The 16,731-nt window shown below is 44.4% G+C and overlaps 1 protein-coding gene across 13 annotated transcripts in view; it reads left to right on the top strand.

Annotated features, from left to right (window-relative positions):
- exd3 (exonuclease 3'-5' domain containing 3) overlaps positions 1-16,731 on the top strand; it is a 390,852-nt gene that overhangs the window by 84,081 nt on the left and 290,040 nt on the right. For all 13 annotated transcript variants that reach the window (XM_060841203.1, XM_060841204.1, XM_060841205.1 and 10 more), the window contains one exon: positions 15,700-15,879. In XM_060841203.1, the coding sequence (XP_060697186.1) occupies positions 15,700-15,879 (180 nt within the window). The remainder of the gene's footprint in view (positions 1-15,699; positions 15,880-16,731) is intronic.

Raw genomic sequence — 16,731 nt, 5'->3', positions numbered from 1 at the left:
CTAACACACCAGATGCCTTCTTAACAACCCTATCAACCTGAGTGGCAACTTTCAGGGATCCATGCACTGGACACCAAGATCTCTCTGCTCAACTATACTACCAAGAATCTTATCGTAAGCCCAGTACTCTTTATTCCTGTTACTCCTTGGTAGCACTGAAGGAACCCTGAGAATGTGCTTATTGGCAAGGAATTGCAGCTCCTTGGTTTTCTCATCCAGTCATTGGTTCTTGATTTGTTGTGTTCTTCTTTGTAACTCCAGCTTCACTGTTTGATGAGTTGTCCTCTTTGCCTCACTGGTATTGTTCTCTTGCCAAGCATAGAGAGCTGTTCTCCTCAGTGAGGTTTTAGATGACGTGGTCCTTCACGTTGAATCAGTCTTGGTGTTTCCTGGTTTTGTAGCCAACCGTTGCTTCCTAATATGAGAGGCTGGCTATCTACAGCTAATTTCAGATTCCCTGCACTCCATTAAAATGAACCCTTTGGAGATTTTGGTGAAGTTTTTGGAAGTTTGCTAGTTTGCTCAGCTCTTGAAGCTGTTTAATTTTGAGCTTTTTTTGTAAACTGTGTCTTTGTCTTTAGCTGATTTTGGTGGCATTGATGGATGTTGAGGAGCAGATGAGCCGATTGTCCAGTAGTTGACTGCACTGATCAGTGCTTTGATAGTGCGATTATCATTTTGGTCTCTGGATCGTATGATGATCTTTCAGTGAATTGCCACCTTGCTGTGGTGGAGATGCTTGAGTGTGCCATTGATCCCAAGAACAATGCCAGTGGAGTTTTCAACTTCTGGAGGGGCCCCCTATGGTGGTAAGATCAGCGGGGAGGAAGCAGACGAAAAGTAATCCAGAACAAGTCTTGAACAGCGATCCAGATGGAAGATACTCCTCATGTGATATCAGTGGTTGTGATGCCAGTTGAAAGTGGGCAGCAGTAGGTAGATCCCCAGTCTTTGAGGTTTATTTGCCACTGGAATTGGATCTATATTCTGCCAAGGGCTGTGTGTCTGCTGATATGCAAAAGCATTTCCACGTTAAAAGATGTCCCACACAAGGCATCTACTTGGGGGAATTCAACCCCCCAACACACACAACACAAGTTCTGCGCAGACTGGCCAGATGTGATGGGGACAAAAAAACCCAAAGAACTGCAGATGCTGGAAACCTGAAACAAAATTATAAATTGCTGGAAAAACTCATCTGACAGCACCTGTGGAGAGAAAACCGAGTTAATGTTTTAGGTCTAATGACTTTTCTTCAGAACTGCTGGTATCTAGGTAGGTATATGTGGTTGGAGGATGAAGGAGTAAATGATAAGTGGAAGCCAGAGAGAGGAAAAAAATAATTGGGCAGACAAATAATTGGGTAAAAGTCATCCTGAGAGAATGAATAGTTGCTCATGGAGTTCATTAGTGGTTGACAATGAGGTCCTAGTGGTAGCAGCCCATGTGATGACAAGGCCTGGTGTGTGGGAGTTGGGGGTAAGGATATGCTCAGGCTGTAAGATTATTGAACTTGATATTGAGTCCAGAGTTTGCAGGGTTCCTAAGCAGAAAATGAGGTGCTGCTCTTCCAGCAAGGACAGTTGCAATTCCAACAGGATTCTTCTGCTCACCACCAGCCAGTCATCAGTTTGTTTCCTCAAAGAGACAAGTTCAAGACTTCTGTGAGAAATCCACAATCAAAGCGCTGGCATGTCATCAACTACATCATCTTTTCCTCATCCGGTCTACCCTGTCTGTGCCCCTCATAATTTTACGAATCTCAATCCTGTCCCCTTTCAATCTCCTCTGCTTTATGGAAAGTAACCCCTATCTGTCCAATCTTTCTTAATAACTGAAACTCTCCAGCCCAGGCAACATCCTGGTGAATCTCCTCTGCACCCTCTCCACTGCTATCACTTCTCTCTATTAATGTGCATTAAAGAACCGCACCGAATCCTCCAGTCATGACCTAACCATTAATTTATACAGCTGCAGCACCATCTCTCTGCTCTTAAACTCTGTGCCTCAATTAATAATGGCAAATATCCATCTGCCTTCTTAACCACTTTATCAGCTTGTCCTGATACCTTAAGGGACTGGTGGACATGCACACCAACTCCCTCTTATCCTAAATGTTTACCATTCATCCTATGTTCCCTTGCCTTGTTCATCATGTCATACTTATCCAGCTTGAACTCCATTTGGCACTCTGGACTTAAAGCATTAACTTTGCCTTCTCTCAACAAATGTTGCCAAATGTGCTGAGATTTTCTGGTTTTGGTCCTCCTTCATTCAAGTCTAAATCATTTGTATAAACCACAAACAGCAAGGAACCCACCACTGGTCCCTGTGGGACCCCATTGGATGCAGACCTCCCCTCAATTATCACCCTCTGCTTCTGTCACTCATCTAATTTGTCAAATTTCTTTGGATCACATGGGCTGTTATCTTTGCCATCAGTCTCTCCTTATCAAATGTCTTGCTGAAGATGATATCACAAACATTGCCCTGGTCTACACACCTAGTTACCTTTATGAAAAATTCAACTGAGTTGGTCAGATATGACCTCCCCTTAACAAAACCATGCTGATTAATCGCTGCTTCTCCAAATACAGATTAATTCTGTACCTCAGAACTGCTTCCTATAGTTTTGCCATCACTGAGGTTAGACTGACTGGCCTGTAGTTTCCTGGTTTATCCCTTATTTCCTTCTTGAAATACAGTACCAGATTGTCCTCCAGTACTCTGGCACCTCTACTGTGGCCAGACAGAAATCAAAACTTTTGTTAGCTTACCTATTGTTGCTTCCTTTGTCTCACTCAGCAATCTGGGATACATTTCATCTGGCCATGTACTTGTAAGCCTCCCAGCACTCAGAGTCTCCTTCCTGTCCATGCTAACTTCTCTAGTTGCATCTCAAAACTGCTCCCTGATTTCTAGAACTATGCCATCCCTCTTGCTACTGAACACTGAGCCAAAGTATTCATGTAGAACTCTACCTACTTCCATGCACAAATTGCCACTGTTTATCATCATCCTGCTGCCTTGAATATACTTTTAAAGTAACTTAGGATTTTCTGTTATTTTTCTGCTTTCATAGAATAAAATTGAAAGAGTTTTTTTTTAGATTTTTAAATTTAAAAGATATTTTGATATCCAACACTGAACTGCTAGAAAATGAAGCTGGAGAAGGAATAATAGGGAATAAAATAATGGCAGAAGAACTGATATGATTTGGAGATGCCAGTGTTGGACTGGGGTGTACAAAGTTAAAAATCACACAACACCAGGTTATAGTCCAACAGGTTTAATTGGAAGCACACTCGCTTTCGGATCATCACTCCTTCATCAGGTGGTAGTGGAGCGCTCAATCCTAACACAGAATTTATAGCAAAAATTTACAGTGTGATGTAACTGAAATTATACATTGAAAAATTGATTGTTAAGCCTTTCATCTGTTAGAATATCATGATAGTTTCACTTCTTTCATGTGTAAATCACAAAATCTTTTATAAAGAAGTTGCATGCTCAGGTTAGCTGTTAACAATGGTGTAGCTAGACAATAAACATCATGGCATAGACAGAGAACACAGGGGGCTAACACCGTCAACATATTGTCTAGCTATCACCATTGTTAACAGCCAACCTGAGAGTGCAACTTTTTTAAAAAAAGGTTTTGTGATTTACACATGAAAGAAGTGAAACTATCGTGATATTCTTACAGATGAAAGGCTTAACAGACAATCAGTTTTTCAATGTATAATTTAAGTTACATCACACTGTAAACTTTTTTGCTATAAATTCAGTGTGTTAGGATTGAGCCCTCCACTACCACCTGATGAAGGAATAACGCTCCGAAAGCTCGTGTGTTTCCAATTAAACCTGTTGGACTATAACCTGGTGTTGTGTGATTTTTAACGAGGAACTGATGGGTAGTTTGCATCAGTTTTCATAATGGGAGATCCGAGAACTTTGAAAGTAGGTAGGTGTGGGAGCCATTACTAAGGAGAAGGTGGTGGGGAAGCTGATAGATCTGAAGATAGGATACATCACCTGAACCATTTGGGCTACACCTCTGAGTTCTGATGGAGATAGCTAAAGAGATTTTGGAGATATTGGTAGTGATCTTTGAGGAATCAGTGGAGTCAGGGAGGGTCCCAGAGTACTGAAAAATGGGTAATGTAACACCCCTGTTTAAGAAATGGGGGAGGCAGAAGACAGGAGACAATGAGCCAATTAATTTGACCACAGTAATTGATAAGATTTCAGAGCTCATTACAAAGGATGAGATTGCAGTATACTTGGAGGTGCATTGTTATATAGGGCTCAGCCAGCACAGCGTCATCAAGGAGAGGTCATGCCTGACAAATCTGTTAGAATTACTTGTAGAAGTAACAAGCAAATTAAACAAAAGAGAGCAAGTGGATGTGATCTCTTTGGCTTTCCAGAAGACCTTTGGCAAGGTGCCATCCAGGAAGTTGCTAAAATAAGTGCGAGGGGCAAGGTACTGGCACAGAGAGAGGATTGGCTGACTGGCAGAAGGCAGAGAGTTGGAATAAAGAGGTCTATTTCAGGCTGGCGGCCAGTGACCCATGGAGTTCCACAGGGGACCTGTGCTGGGGCCACAACTTGTTTGCGTTATATATCAGTGATCTGGACAATGGGACTGAGGGCATTACTGCAAAGTTTACACATGACACAAAGACAGGTGGAGTGTCAGGTAGCGGGAGGCTGCAAAATACTTGAATCGGCTGAGACAGCAGATAAAGAAGTGGCAGATGAATAATAATGTGGGAAAGTGAGAGGTTTTGCACTTTGGTAGGAAGTAGATTATTTTCTAAGCAGGGAAAGATTTCCGAAATCTGAAGTACAAAGGAACTGGGTGTCCTAGTTCAGAATTCTCTGAATTTTAACATGGATAGGAATGCATTAATATTAGCATTCATTTCAAGAGCGCTAGGATACAAGCAGAGATGTACTACTGAAGCTGTATAAGGCTCTGATCAGACAGGCAGGAGGCTGGAAGAGCACAGCAAGCCCAGCAGCATCAGGAGGTGCAGAATTTGATGTTCTTCAGTCCTGAAGAAGGGTTACACCCGAAACGTGGATTTCTGCTTTGGATTCCAGCGCCTGCAGTTTTTTCTTATCTCGAAGGCTGTGATCAGACTGCATTTGGGATATTGTAAGCACTTTTGGCTCTGTATCTAAGGAAGGGTTAGCTGGTATTGGAGGGAGTCCATATGAGGTTTACAAGAATGACCTCGGGATGCAGGGCTTGCCATATGAGGATTACTTGTGGACTCTGGGTCTATACTTGAAGTTAGAAGAATGAAGGGGAATCTGTTTGAAACTTACAGAATGCATAGAAGCCTGAATAGAGTGGGCATGGAGAAGATGTTTCCACTAGTAGAAGAGATTAGGACAAGGACACATCCTCAGAGTGAAGGAATAACCCTTTAGAACTGAGATGAGGAGGAATTATTTCAAGAGAGAGTGTTAATCTCTGGAGCTCATTGTTGTGGAAGCCTGTGGAGGCCAAGTTATTGAGTACATTTAAGAGAGAGGGTGCAGAATGTTCTCGTGGGGGAGAGGGGCCAGCATGAGGTCATTGTCCGCATTGGAACCAACGACATAGGAAGGGAAAGGTTGAGATTCTGAAGGAAGATTATAGAGAGTTAGGCAGGAGTTTAAAAGGAGGTCCTCGAGAGTAGTAATAACTGGATTACTCCTGGTGCTACGAGCTAGTGAGGGCAGGAATAGGAGGATAGAGCAAATGAATGCATGGCTGAGGAGCTGGTGTATGGGAGAAGGATTCATATTTTGGATCTTTGGAAGCTGTTTTGGGGTAAAGTGACCTGTACAAGAAGGGCAGATTGCACCTAAATTGGAAGGGGACTAATATACTGGCAGGGAGATTTGCTCGAGCTGCTCGGGAGGATTTAACCTAGTGGGGTGGGGGATGGGCAGTGGGACACAGGGCGATATTGATGACAGAGATTAATCTGACACTGGTACAGTTGAGAACAGAAGCGAGTCAAACAGTCAGGGCAGGCAGGGACAAGGTAGGACTAATAAATTAAACTGCATTTATTTCAATGTGAGGGGCCTAACAGGGAAGGCAGATGAACTCAGGGCATGGTTAGGAACATGGGACTGGGATATCATAGCAGTTACAGAAACATGGCTCAGGGATGGGCAGGACTGGCAGCTTAATGTTCCAGGATACAAATGCTACAGGAAGGATAGAAAGGGAGGCAAGAGAGGAGAGGGAGTGGCATGTTTGATAAGGGATAGCATTACAGTTGTGCTGAGGGAGGATATTCCTGGACATACATCCAGGGAAGTTGTTTGGGTGGAACTGAGAAATAAGAAAGGGATGATCATCTTATTTGGATTGTATTGTAGACCCCCTAATAGTCAAAGGGAAATTGAGAAACAAATTTATAAGGAGATCTCAGTTATCTGTCAGAATAATAGGGTGATTATGGTAGGGGATTTTAACTTTCCAAACATAGACTGGGACTGCCATAGTGTTCAGGGTTTAGATGGAGAGGAATTTGTTAAGTGCATACAAGACAATTTTCTGATTCAGTATGTGGATGTACCTGCCAGAGAAGGTGCAAAATGTGACCTACTCTTGGGAAATAAGGCAGGGCAGGTGACTGTGGTGTCAGTGGGGGAGCACTTTGGTGTCAGCGACCATAATTCTATTAGATTTAAAATAGCGATGGAAAAGGATAGACCAGATCTAAAAGTTGAAGTTCTAAGTTGGAGAAAGGCCAAGTTTGACAGTATTAGGCAAGAACTTTCAAAAGCTGTTAGGGGGCAGATGTTCGCAGGTAAAGGGACGGCTGGAAAATGGGAAGCCTTCAGAAATGAGATAATGGGAATCCAGAGAAAGTATATTCCTGTTAGGATGGAAGGAAAGGCTGGTAGGTATAGATATGATGAAGGAAATTGAGGGTTTGGTTAAGAAAAAGAAGGAAGCCTTTGTCAGGTATAAACAGGATAGATCGAGTGAATCCTTAGAAGAGTATAAAGGCAGTCGGAGTATACTTAAGAGGAAAATCAGGAGGACAGAAAGGGGACATGAGATACCGTTGGCAAATAGAGTTAAGGAGAATCCAAAGGTGTTTTACAAATATATTAAGGACAAAAGGGTAACTAGAGAGAGAATAGGGCCCCTCAAAGATCAGAGCTTAAAAATGTGTTGCTAGAAAAGAGCAGCAGGTCAGGCAGCATCAAAGGAGAAGGAGAATCGACGTTTCGGATATTCCTGAAGAAGGGCTTATGCTCGAAACGTCGAATTTCCTGTTCCTTTGATGCTGCCTGACCTGCTGCGCTTTTCCAGCAACACATTTTTAAGCTCTGATCCCCAACATCTGCAGTCCTCACTTTCTCCCCTCAAAGATCAGCAAGGCGGCCTTAGTGTGGAGCCGCAGAAAATGAGGGAGATCCTAAACGAGTATTTTGCATCAGTATTTACTGTGGAAAAGGACATGGAAGAAAGAGAAGTAGGGAAATAGATGATGACGTCTTGAAAAATATCCATATTACAGAGGAGGAAGTGCTGGATGTCTTGAAATGCATAAAGGTGGATAAATCCCCAGGACCTGATCAGGTGTACCCTAGAACTCTCTGGGAAGCTAGGGAAGTGATGGCTGGGCCTCTTGCTGAGATGTGTATAATTAATAGTCACAGATGAGGTGCCAGAAGACTGGAGGTTGGCTGACGTGGTGCCACTGTTTAAGAGGGGTGGTAAGGACAAGCCAGGGAACTATAGACTAGTGAGCCTGACGTCGGTGGTGGGCAAGTTGTTGGAGGGAGTCCTGAGGGTTAGGATGTACATGTATTTGGAAAGGCAAGGACTGATTCGGGACAGTCAACATTGCTTTGTGTGTGGGAAATCATGTCTCACAAACTTGATTGAGATTTTTGAAGAAGTAACAAAGAGGATTGATGAGGGCAGAGCAGTAGATGTGATCTATCTGGACTTGAGTCAGGCATTTGACCTCCTGCCCAAAATCCACAAACCTGAATGCCCCGGCCGACCCATTGTCTCAGCCTGCTCCTGCCCCACTGAACTCATCTCCGCATACCTGGACACGGTTCTGTCCCCTTTAGTCCAAGAACTCCCCACCTACGTTCGGGACACCACCCACGCCCTCCACCTCCTCCAGGATTTTCGCTTCCCCGGTCCCCAACGCCTTATTTTCACGATGGACATTCAGTCCCTGTACACCTCCATCCCCAATCACGAAGGACTCAAAGCCCTCCACTTCTTCCTTTCCCGCCGCACCAACCAGTACCCTTCCACTGACACCCTCCTTCGACTGACTGAACTGGTCCTCACCCTGAATAACTTCTCTTTTCAATCCTCCCACTTCCTCCAAACTAAAGGAGTTGCCATGGGCACCCGCATGGGCCCCAGCTATGCCAGTCTCTTCGTAGGATATGTAGAACAGTCCATCTTCCGCAACTACACTGGCACCACCCCCCACCTTTTCCTCCACTACATCGATGACTGTATCGGCGCTGCCTCGTGCTCCCACGAGGAGGTTGAACAGTTCATCAACTTTACTAACACCTTCCATCCTGACCTCAAATTCACCTGGACTGTCTCAGACTCCTCCCTCCCCTTCCTAGACCTTTCCATTTCTATCTCAGGCGACCGACTCAACACAGCCATCTACTACAAACCGACTGACTCCCACAGCTATCTGGACTACACTTCCTCCCACCCTGCCCCCTGTAAAAACTCCATCCCATATTCCCAATTCCTTCGTCTCCGCCGCATCTGCTCCCAGGAGGACCAGTTCCAACACCGCACAGCCCAGATGGCCTCCTCCTTCAAGGACCGCAGATTCCCCCCAAACGTGATCGATGATGCCCTCCACCGCATCTCCTCCACTTCCCGCTCCTCCGCCCTTGAGCCCCGCTCCTCTAACCGCCACCAAGACAGAACCCCACTGGTTCTCACCTACCACCCCACCAACCTCTGTATACAACGTATCATCCGCCGCCATTTCCGCCACCTCCAAACGGACCCCACCACCAAGGATATATTTCCCTCCCCGCCCCTATCAGCGTTCCGCAAAGACCACTCACTTCGTGACTCCCTCGTCAGGTCCACACCCCCCACCAACCCAACCTCCACTCCCGGCACCTTCCCCTGCAACCGCAGGAAATGTAAAACTTGCGCCCACACCTCCTCCCTCACTTCCCTGCAAGGCCCCAAGGGATCCTTCCATATCCGCCACAAGTTCACCTGTACCTCCACACACATCATCTATTGCATCCGCTGCACCCGATGTGGCCTCCTCTACATTGGGGAGACGGGCCGCTTACTTGCGGAACGCTTCAGAGAACACCTCAGGGACGCCTGGACCAACCAACCCAACCACCCCGTGGCTCAACACTTTAACTCTCCCTCCCACTCCACCGAGGACATGCAGGTCCTTGGACTCCTCCACCGGCAAAACATAACAACACGACGGTTGGAGGAAGAGCGCCTCATCTTCCGCCTGGGAACCCTCCAGCCACAAGGGATGAACTCAGATTTCTCCAGTTTCCTCATTTCCCTTCCCCCCACCTTGCTCAGTCGGTTCCCTCAACTCAGCACCGCCCTCCTAACCTGCAATCTTCTTCCTAACCTCTCCGCCCCCACCCCACTCCGGCCTATCACCCTCACCTTGACCTCCTTCCACCTATCCCACCTCCATCGCCCCTCCCCCAAGTCCCTCCTCCCTACCTTTTATCTTAGCCTGCCTGGCACCCTCTCCGCATTCCTGATGAAGGGCTTATGCCCGAAACGTCGAATTTCCTATTCCTTGGATGCTGCCTGACCTGCTGTGCTTTAACCAGCAACACATTTTCAACATTTGACAAGGTTCCCCATGGTCAGCAAAGTTAGATCTCATGGAATATAGGGAGGACTAGCCATTTGGATACAGAACTGGCTCAAATGTAGAAGACAGAGGTTGGTGGTGGAGGGTTGTTTTTTAGACTGGAGGCCTGTGACCAGTGGAGTGCTACAAGGATCGGTGCTGGGTCCACTACTTTTTGTCATTTACATAAATGATTTGGATGTGAGCATAACAGGTATAGTTAGTAAGTTTGCAGATAACACCAAATTGGAGAGTAGTGGACAGTGAAGAAGGTTACCTCAGATTACAATGGTATCTTGATCAGGTGAGCCAATGGGCTGAGAAGTGGCAGATGGAGTTTAATTCAGATAAATACGAGGTGCTGCATTTTGGGAAAGCAAATCTTAGCAGGACATAAACTCTTAATGGTAAGACTCTCGGGAGTGTTGCTGAACAAAGAGACCTTGGAGTGCAGGTTCATAGCTCCTTCAAAGTGGAGTTGCAGATAGATATGATAGTGAAGAAGGCATTTGAGATGCTTTCCTTTATTGATCAAAGTATTGAGTACAGGAGTTGGGAGGTGATGTTGTAGCTGTTCAGGACGTTGGTTAGGCCACTGTTGGAATACTGCATGTAGTTCTGGTCTCGTTCCTATCAGAAATATGTTGTGAAACTTGAAAGGGTTCAGAAAAGATTTACAAGGATGTTGCCAGGATTGGAGGATTTGAGCTACAGGGAGAGGCTGAATAATTTGGGGCTGTTTTCCCTGGAGCAGCAGAGGCTGAGGGGTGACCTTATAGAGGTTTACAAAATTATGAGGGGCATGGATAGGGTAAATAGACAATGTCTCTTCCCTGGGGTGTGGGAGTCCAGAACTAGAGGATACAGGTTTAGCATGCGAGGGGAAAGATATAAAAGAGACCTATTGGGCAACTTTTTCACACAGAGGGTGGTACGTGAATGGAATGAGCTGCCAGAGGAAGTGGTGGAGGCTGGTACAATTGCAACATTTAAGAGGCATTTGGATGGGTATATGAATAGGAAGTGTTTGGAGGGATATGGGCCGGGTGTTGGCAGGTAGGGCTAGGTTGGGTTGCGATATCTGGTTGGGTTGGATCAAAGGGTCTGTTTCTGTGCTGTACATCTTCCGTGTCCTTTTCCGCAGTAAATACTGATGCAAAGCACTCGTTTAGTATCTCCCCCATTTTCTGTGGCGCCACACAAAGGCCGCCTTACTGATCTTTGAGGGGTCCTATTGACCCTAATGTGTTTGTAAAAACCCTTTGGATTCTCCTTAACTTCATTTGCCAAAGCTATATCATGTCCCCTTTTTATCCTCCTGATTTTCCTCTTAAATATACTCCTATTGCCTTTATATTCTTCTAAGGATTCACTCAATCTATCCTGTCTATACATGGCATATATTTCCTCCTTTTTCTTAACCAAATCCTCAATTGCTTTCGTCATCCAGCATTCCCTATACCTACCAGCCTTCCTTTTCACCCTGACAGGGCTATACATTCTCTGAATTCGCGTTACCTCATTTCTGAAGGCTTCCCATTTTCCAGCTGTCCCTTTACCTGCGAACATCTGCCTCCAATCAGCTTTTGAAAGTTCTTGCCTAACACCGTCAAACTTGGCCTTTCTCCAATTTAGAGCTTCAACTTTTAGATCCGGTCTATCCTTTTCCATCACTATTTTAAATCTAATAGAATTATGGTCGCTGACGCCCAAAGTGCTCCCCCACTGACACCTCAGTCACCTCCCCTGCCTATTTCCCAAGAGTAGGTAATGTTTTGCACCTTCTCTGGTAGGTGCATCCACATACTGAATCAGAAACTTTTCTTGCACACACTTAACAAATTCCTGTCCATCTAAACCCTTAACACTACGGCAGTCCCAGTCTATGTCTGGAAAGTTAAAACCCTTACCATGACCACCCTATTATTCTTACTGATAACAGATCTCTTTATAAATTTGTTTCTCAATTTCCCTCTGACTATTAAGGGACCTATAATACAATCCCAATAAGCTGATCATCCCTTTCTTATTTCTCTGTTCCACCCAAATAACTTCCCTGTATGTATTTCTAGGACTATCCTACCTACGCACAACTGTAATGCTATCCCTTATCAAAAATGCCACTCTCCCTCCTCACTTGCCTCCCTTTCTATCCTTCCTGTAGCATTTGTATTCTTGAACATTAAGCTGCCAGTCCTGCCCATCCCTGAGCCATGTTTCTGTAATTGCTATGGTATCCCAGTCCCATGTTCCTAACTATGGCCTGAGTTCATCTGCCTTCCCTGTCAGGCCCCTTGCATTGAAATAAATGCAGTTTAATTTATTAGTCCTACCTTGTCCCTGCCTGCCTTGACTGTTTGACTCACGTCTGTTCTCAGCTGTACCCGTCTCAGATTGATCTCTTTCCTCACTATCTTCCTGGGTCCCAACCCCCCCCCCCCCCACCTTACTAGTTTAAATCCTCCCAAGCAGTTCTAGTAAGTTTCCCTGCCAGTATATTAGTCCCCTTCCAATTTAGGTGCAAACCGTCCTTCTTGTACAGGTCACTTCGACCCCGAAACAGCTTCCAAAGATCCAAACTGTGAATCCTTCTCCCTTACACCAGCTCCTCTGTCATGCATTCATTTGCTCTATCCTCCTATTCCTGCTCTCACTAGCTCGTAGTACCTGGAGTAATCCAGATATTACTACTCTTGAGGACCTCCTTTTTAAATTCCTGTCTAACTCTCTGTAATCTCCCTTCAGGATCTCAACCTTTTTCCTTCCTATATTGTTGGTTCCAATGTGTACTATGACCTCCTGCTGGCTCCTCTCCTTCTTGAGAACATTCTGCACTCTCTCTGAGACATCCTTGAATCTGGCATGAGGGAAGCAACACACTATTCTGATTTTTCACTGCTGGCCACAGAAACGTCTGTCTGTACCTCAGACTAGAGAATCCCCCAACACAATTGATCTCTTGGAACCCAACATACCCCTCATTGCACTAGAGCCCGTCTCGATACCAGAAACTTGGCTGTTTGAACTACCTTCCTCTGAGAAACCATCACCCCCTACCTTTTCCAAAACAACATACTTATTTGAAATAGGGAGAGCCACAGAAAACTCCTGCACTAACCGTCTACCTCTCTAACCTTTCCTGGAGTTAACCCATCCATGTATCTGTATCTGTGACTTTTCCCCTTCCTATAACTGCCATCCATCACACCCCCTTGCTCTTGTAAATTCCTCATTGTCTCTAACTGTCTCTCCAACCGATCCATTCGATCTGATAGGATTCTCAACCAACGGCATTTATTGCAGATATTATCCTCAGTAACATGTAAACTCTCCCTAAACTCCCACATCTGAGAAGAAGAGCGTATCACTCTACAAAAGGCATTTTTGCTCCTTCACAATCTACAGACCCATAAAATAAGACCGTCTTATTCGTCTACAAAACACTGCCCCAGGTTTAATTAATAGTCATGGCATATATTTTAAGTTTAATCAAGAGACATATCTCAATAAAATATATAATCTCTCTGTCTCTCTGAGGTTTGTATGATTAGGGATTTCTCTCTGTTTGGGATTTGAGAGATTGGGATTTCTCTCTCTCTCTTTCCCTGGTTTGTGTTAAGTTAAAAATCACACAACACCAGGTTATAGTCCAACAGGTTTAATTGGAAGCACTAGCTTTCGGAGCACTGCTCCTTAATTTTGTGGTTGTGGAGTACACAGTTGTAAGATACAGAATTTATAGCAAAAATGTGATGTAACTGGAATTGTACGTTGAAAAAAATACCTTGATTGTTTGTTCAGTCTCTCATTTGTTAGAATGACCATGTTTCACTTCTTTCATATGTTAATTGCAAAACTTTTTATTAAGTATTCCATTCTCAGGTGAACTTTAACAATTGGTGTCAGCCCAGATAAAGTGCTGAAGGTGTTAGCCCCCTGTGTGCTGCTGTCTGTGCCATAATATTCAGACTGATTCTAATCTAAAAAATAAATTAACAGAATCTTACAAGAATTCATGCAGTTTTTGAGCAAAGTACAATGTAACTCTGCAAGTATAAAATCACTCCACAAACGTATATGTGTATGTGTGCATCTGGGTTTGTGTATGTGTGGTGGGTGGTTGTGAGTGTCTGTGAGTGAGAGTGTATATGTGTGTGTGTGAGTGTAAAGGTGTGTAAGTCTGTGAGAGGATGCGTGTGTGTGTGTGTTGTGCAATGAGGTCACCTGTAGTGTGACATGAACCCAAGGTCCCGGTTGAGACCCTCCCTATGGGTACCGATCTTAGCTATCAGCCTCTGCTCGGCCAATTTTCGCTGCTGCCTGTCCCAAAGTCCACTTTGGAGGATAGTCACCTGAAGGTCTGAGGTCGAATGTCCTGGACCACTGAAGTGTTCCCCAACTGGGAGGGAACCCTCCTGTCTGTTGATTGTTGTGTGGTGCCCATTCATCCGTTGCCGGAGCCTTTGCTCAGTTTCACCAATGTACCATGCCTCATGAAATGGCAGATGTAATGGTGGTATCAATGTCCACATTCTGACATGTCTTGCAGCACCTACCATGACAGGGTTGTATGGAGTTGTCCTGAAAGTCAAGCAGTTTGCTCCGAACAGTGATCTGTTTGAAGTTTGGTAGTTGTTTAAAGACAAGCAGTGGAAGTGTGGGGAAGGTCTTGGTGAGGTGCTCATCCTCGTTGATAATGTGTTACAGGCCGCGAAGAACATGGCGTAGTTACATTGTACTTTGCTCAAAAACTGCATGAAACCATGTAAGTTTCTGTTAATTCATTTTTTAGATTAGAATCAATCTAAACATTATGACACACACAGCACACAGTGGTATAACACCTTCAACACTTTATCTCGGCTGACACCAATTGTTAAAGTTCACCTGAGAATGTAACTTATACGTAGAAGTGAAACCAACATGGTCATTCTTACAGATGAGAGACTTAACAAACAATCAAGGAATTTTTCAATGCATAATTTCAGTTACATCACACTGTAAACTTTTGCTATAAATTCTGTGTCTTACAACTGTACGCTCCACAACACCTGATGAAGGAGCAGCGCTCTGAAAGCTAGTGCTTCCAATTAAACCTGTTGGACTATAACCTGGTGTTGTGTGATTCTTAACTTTGTACACCCCAGTCCAACACCGGCAACTCCAAATCTGATTTGTGTAAGTGGGAATTTCTGCCTCAGACACTGGAGTGAGCTCGTGTTAATGACTATTTATTGGTTATAATAATGTAGAAACGTAATAATTAGTGAAAAAAACTGTGCAAAAATGTAATTACTTTCACTGTGGACATTTAGGATCATCAGCTGTGTAAGCATCGCTATGTTACACTTATATCCTCAGCACGTCCCCTCCTGCTCCTCCACTCTCTCAGTGCACACACTGCCTATTTTGATTGCAGGAAGGTAGTTAGCGAGTGTGAGTGTCTCACTTGTCCCTGTTCTTTGTTTCCTTACAGTCTGCTGGGAAGGGAAGTTTGAAGGAACATGGCCCTTGCAAAGCAGCTCCCTAAAAGCGTCTGTCTACCCTGTAAATGCCAGGCACTGAAAGCATCTTTTGTCTGTGGTGGTGCAGGGCATTGTGACATTTTGCATGTTTACGGGATAATTAATGCAGACAATTGCCTTTTCACAGGCTGCTGTTGCGGTGAAATGAAGTGTTAAGGAATCTGGATTGCTGTACACTGTCACAGCAAGTGGGATGGGGGACAGAGAGCAACAGTTACCTCACTGAATAAATTAGCAGTCTCCTTTTGTCTACTTGCCGATTAGGGGCCTCCCTCTTTTTGTTCACCCTCCCTTTGTCTCCCCAGCTCCCAGAAGCAGCGAGGCGAGGATTTGCTTCTCTCACTGACCCACTGGAAGGGCTCCTGGTCATGTTGGAGAACTGCCATGACTGGAGGAACTGGAGAAAGGGAAAGCCACAGTCCCTGGCACATTACATCATCGACCAGTTCTGCAATTGGATCAAAGACGATGGCAGAGTCCAGCAGGTTGGCAAATGCGTAAACAATCCAGCACGTTGCATTGTGCCCTGCCCTGAGCTCTCAGTCATTAGGAGTTTTAATGTCAGTGGGTTGAGGGAAGTGGTTAACGTTGTAACTTACTGTTCAATTATCTAAAGGAAACGCGTCAGACTCGACAGAAAAATACTGAATTTGTGGGCCATTGTGATTCCCTTAATGCGTTTCCTCTGGTAGCTTCAGAAAGAAATTCACCATTTTTAAAATAAATCTATCCCTTTGTTTGCCTTTCCCTGTTTGTCTGTGAACATCCGTTTATGGAAGAGTTCTACTTTCATATGTAGCGTCCGCTGGCTGTCTGGGTAAATAACTTCCCTTGGGGTAAACAAGTCAACTGCAAAGGGAAGACAATGTCCTATACCAAAGTAACATGATGACCTTCTGTTTAACATCCCCATGGCTTTGCCCTCAGTCCCACACATCTTTGTAATTCTTCCTGCCTTCTAAAACTCAGACACATTTCATTTCTGTGACTTTGGTTTCATCTCTCCTCCTGTCAGCCCATGAATGATAGTCAAAAGAACAGAAATTTTCAGCAATTAAACTGCACCCCAAAACTTAGCAATTTATGAAACCATTTTAATAATTCTAACCAATGATAATAAATGATTGTGAGAAAGTTCTGTTCAGTTTTTTATTTATTCATTCAAAACCTGTAAGTATTTTTGATATAGCTAGCGTTTATTGCCCACCCTAATTGCACTTAAAAATGTGATGGTGAACTACTGCCTTGAATTCAGTCTGTTGTAGAGGTTCTGATTAAACAGAATTACAACGTTAACCACTTCCCTCAGCTATTTCAGGGGGTAGTTCAGTGTCGGT

The sequence above is a fragment of the Hemiscyllium ocellatum genome, chromosome 21 (genome assembly GCF_020745735.1).
Source record: "Hemiscyllium ocellatum isolate sHemOce1 chromosome 21, sHemOce1.pat.X.cur, whole genome shotgun sequence".
Lineage (NCBI taxonomy): Eukaryota > Metazoa > Chordata > Chondrichthyes > Orectolobiformes > Hemiscylliidae > Hemiscyllium > Hemiscyllium ocellatum.
The sequence above is the reverse complement of the archived record's forward strand: the minus strand, read 5'-3'. Positions and strand labels throughout refer to the sequence as shown.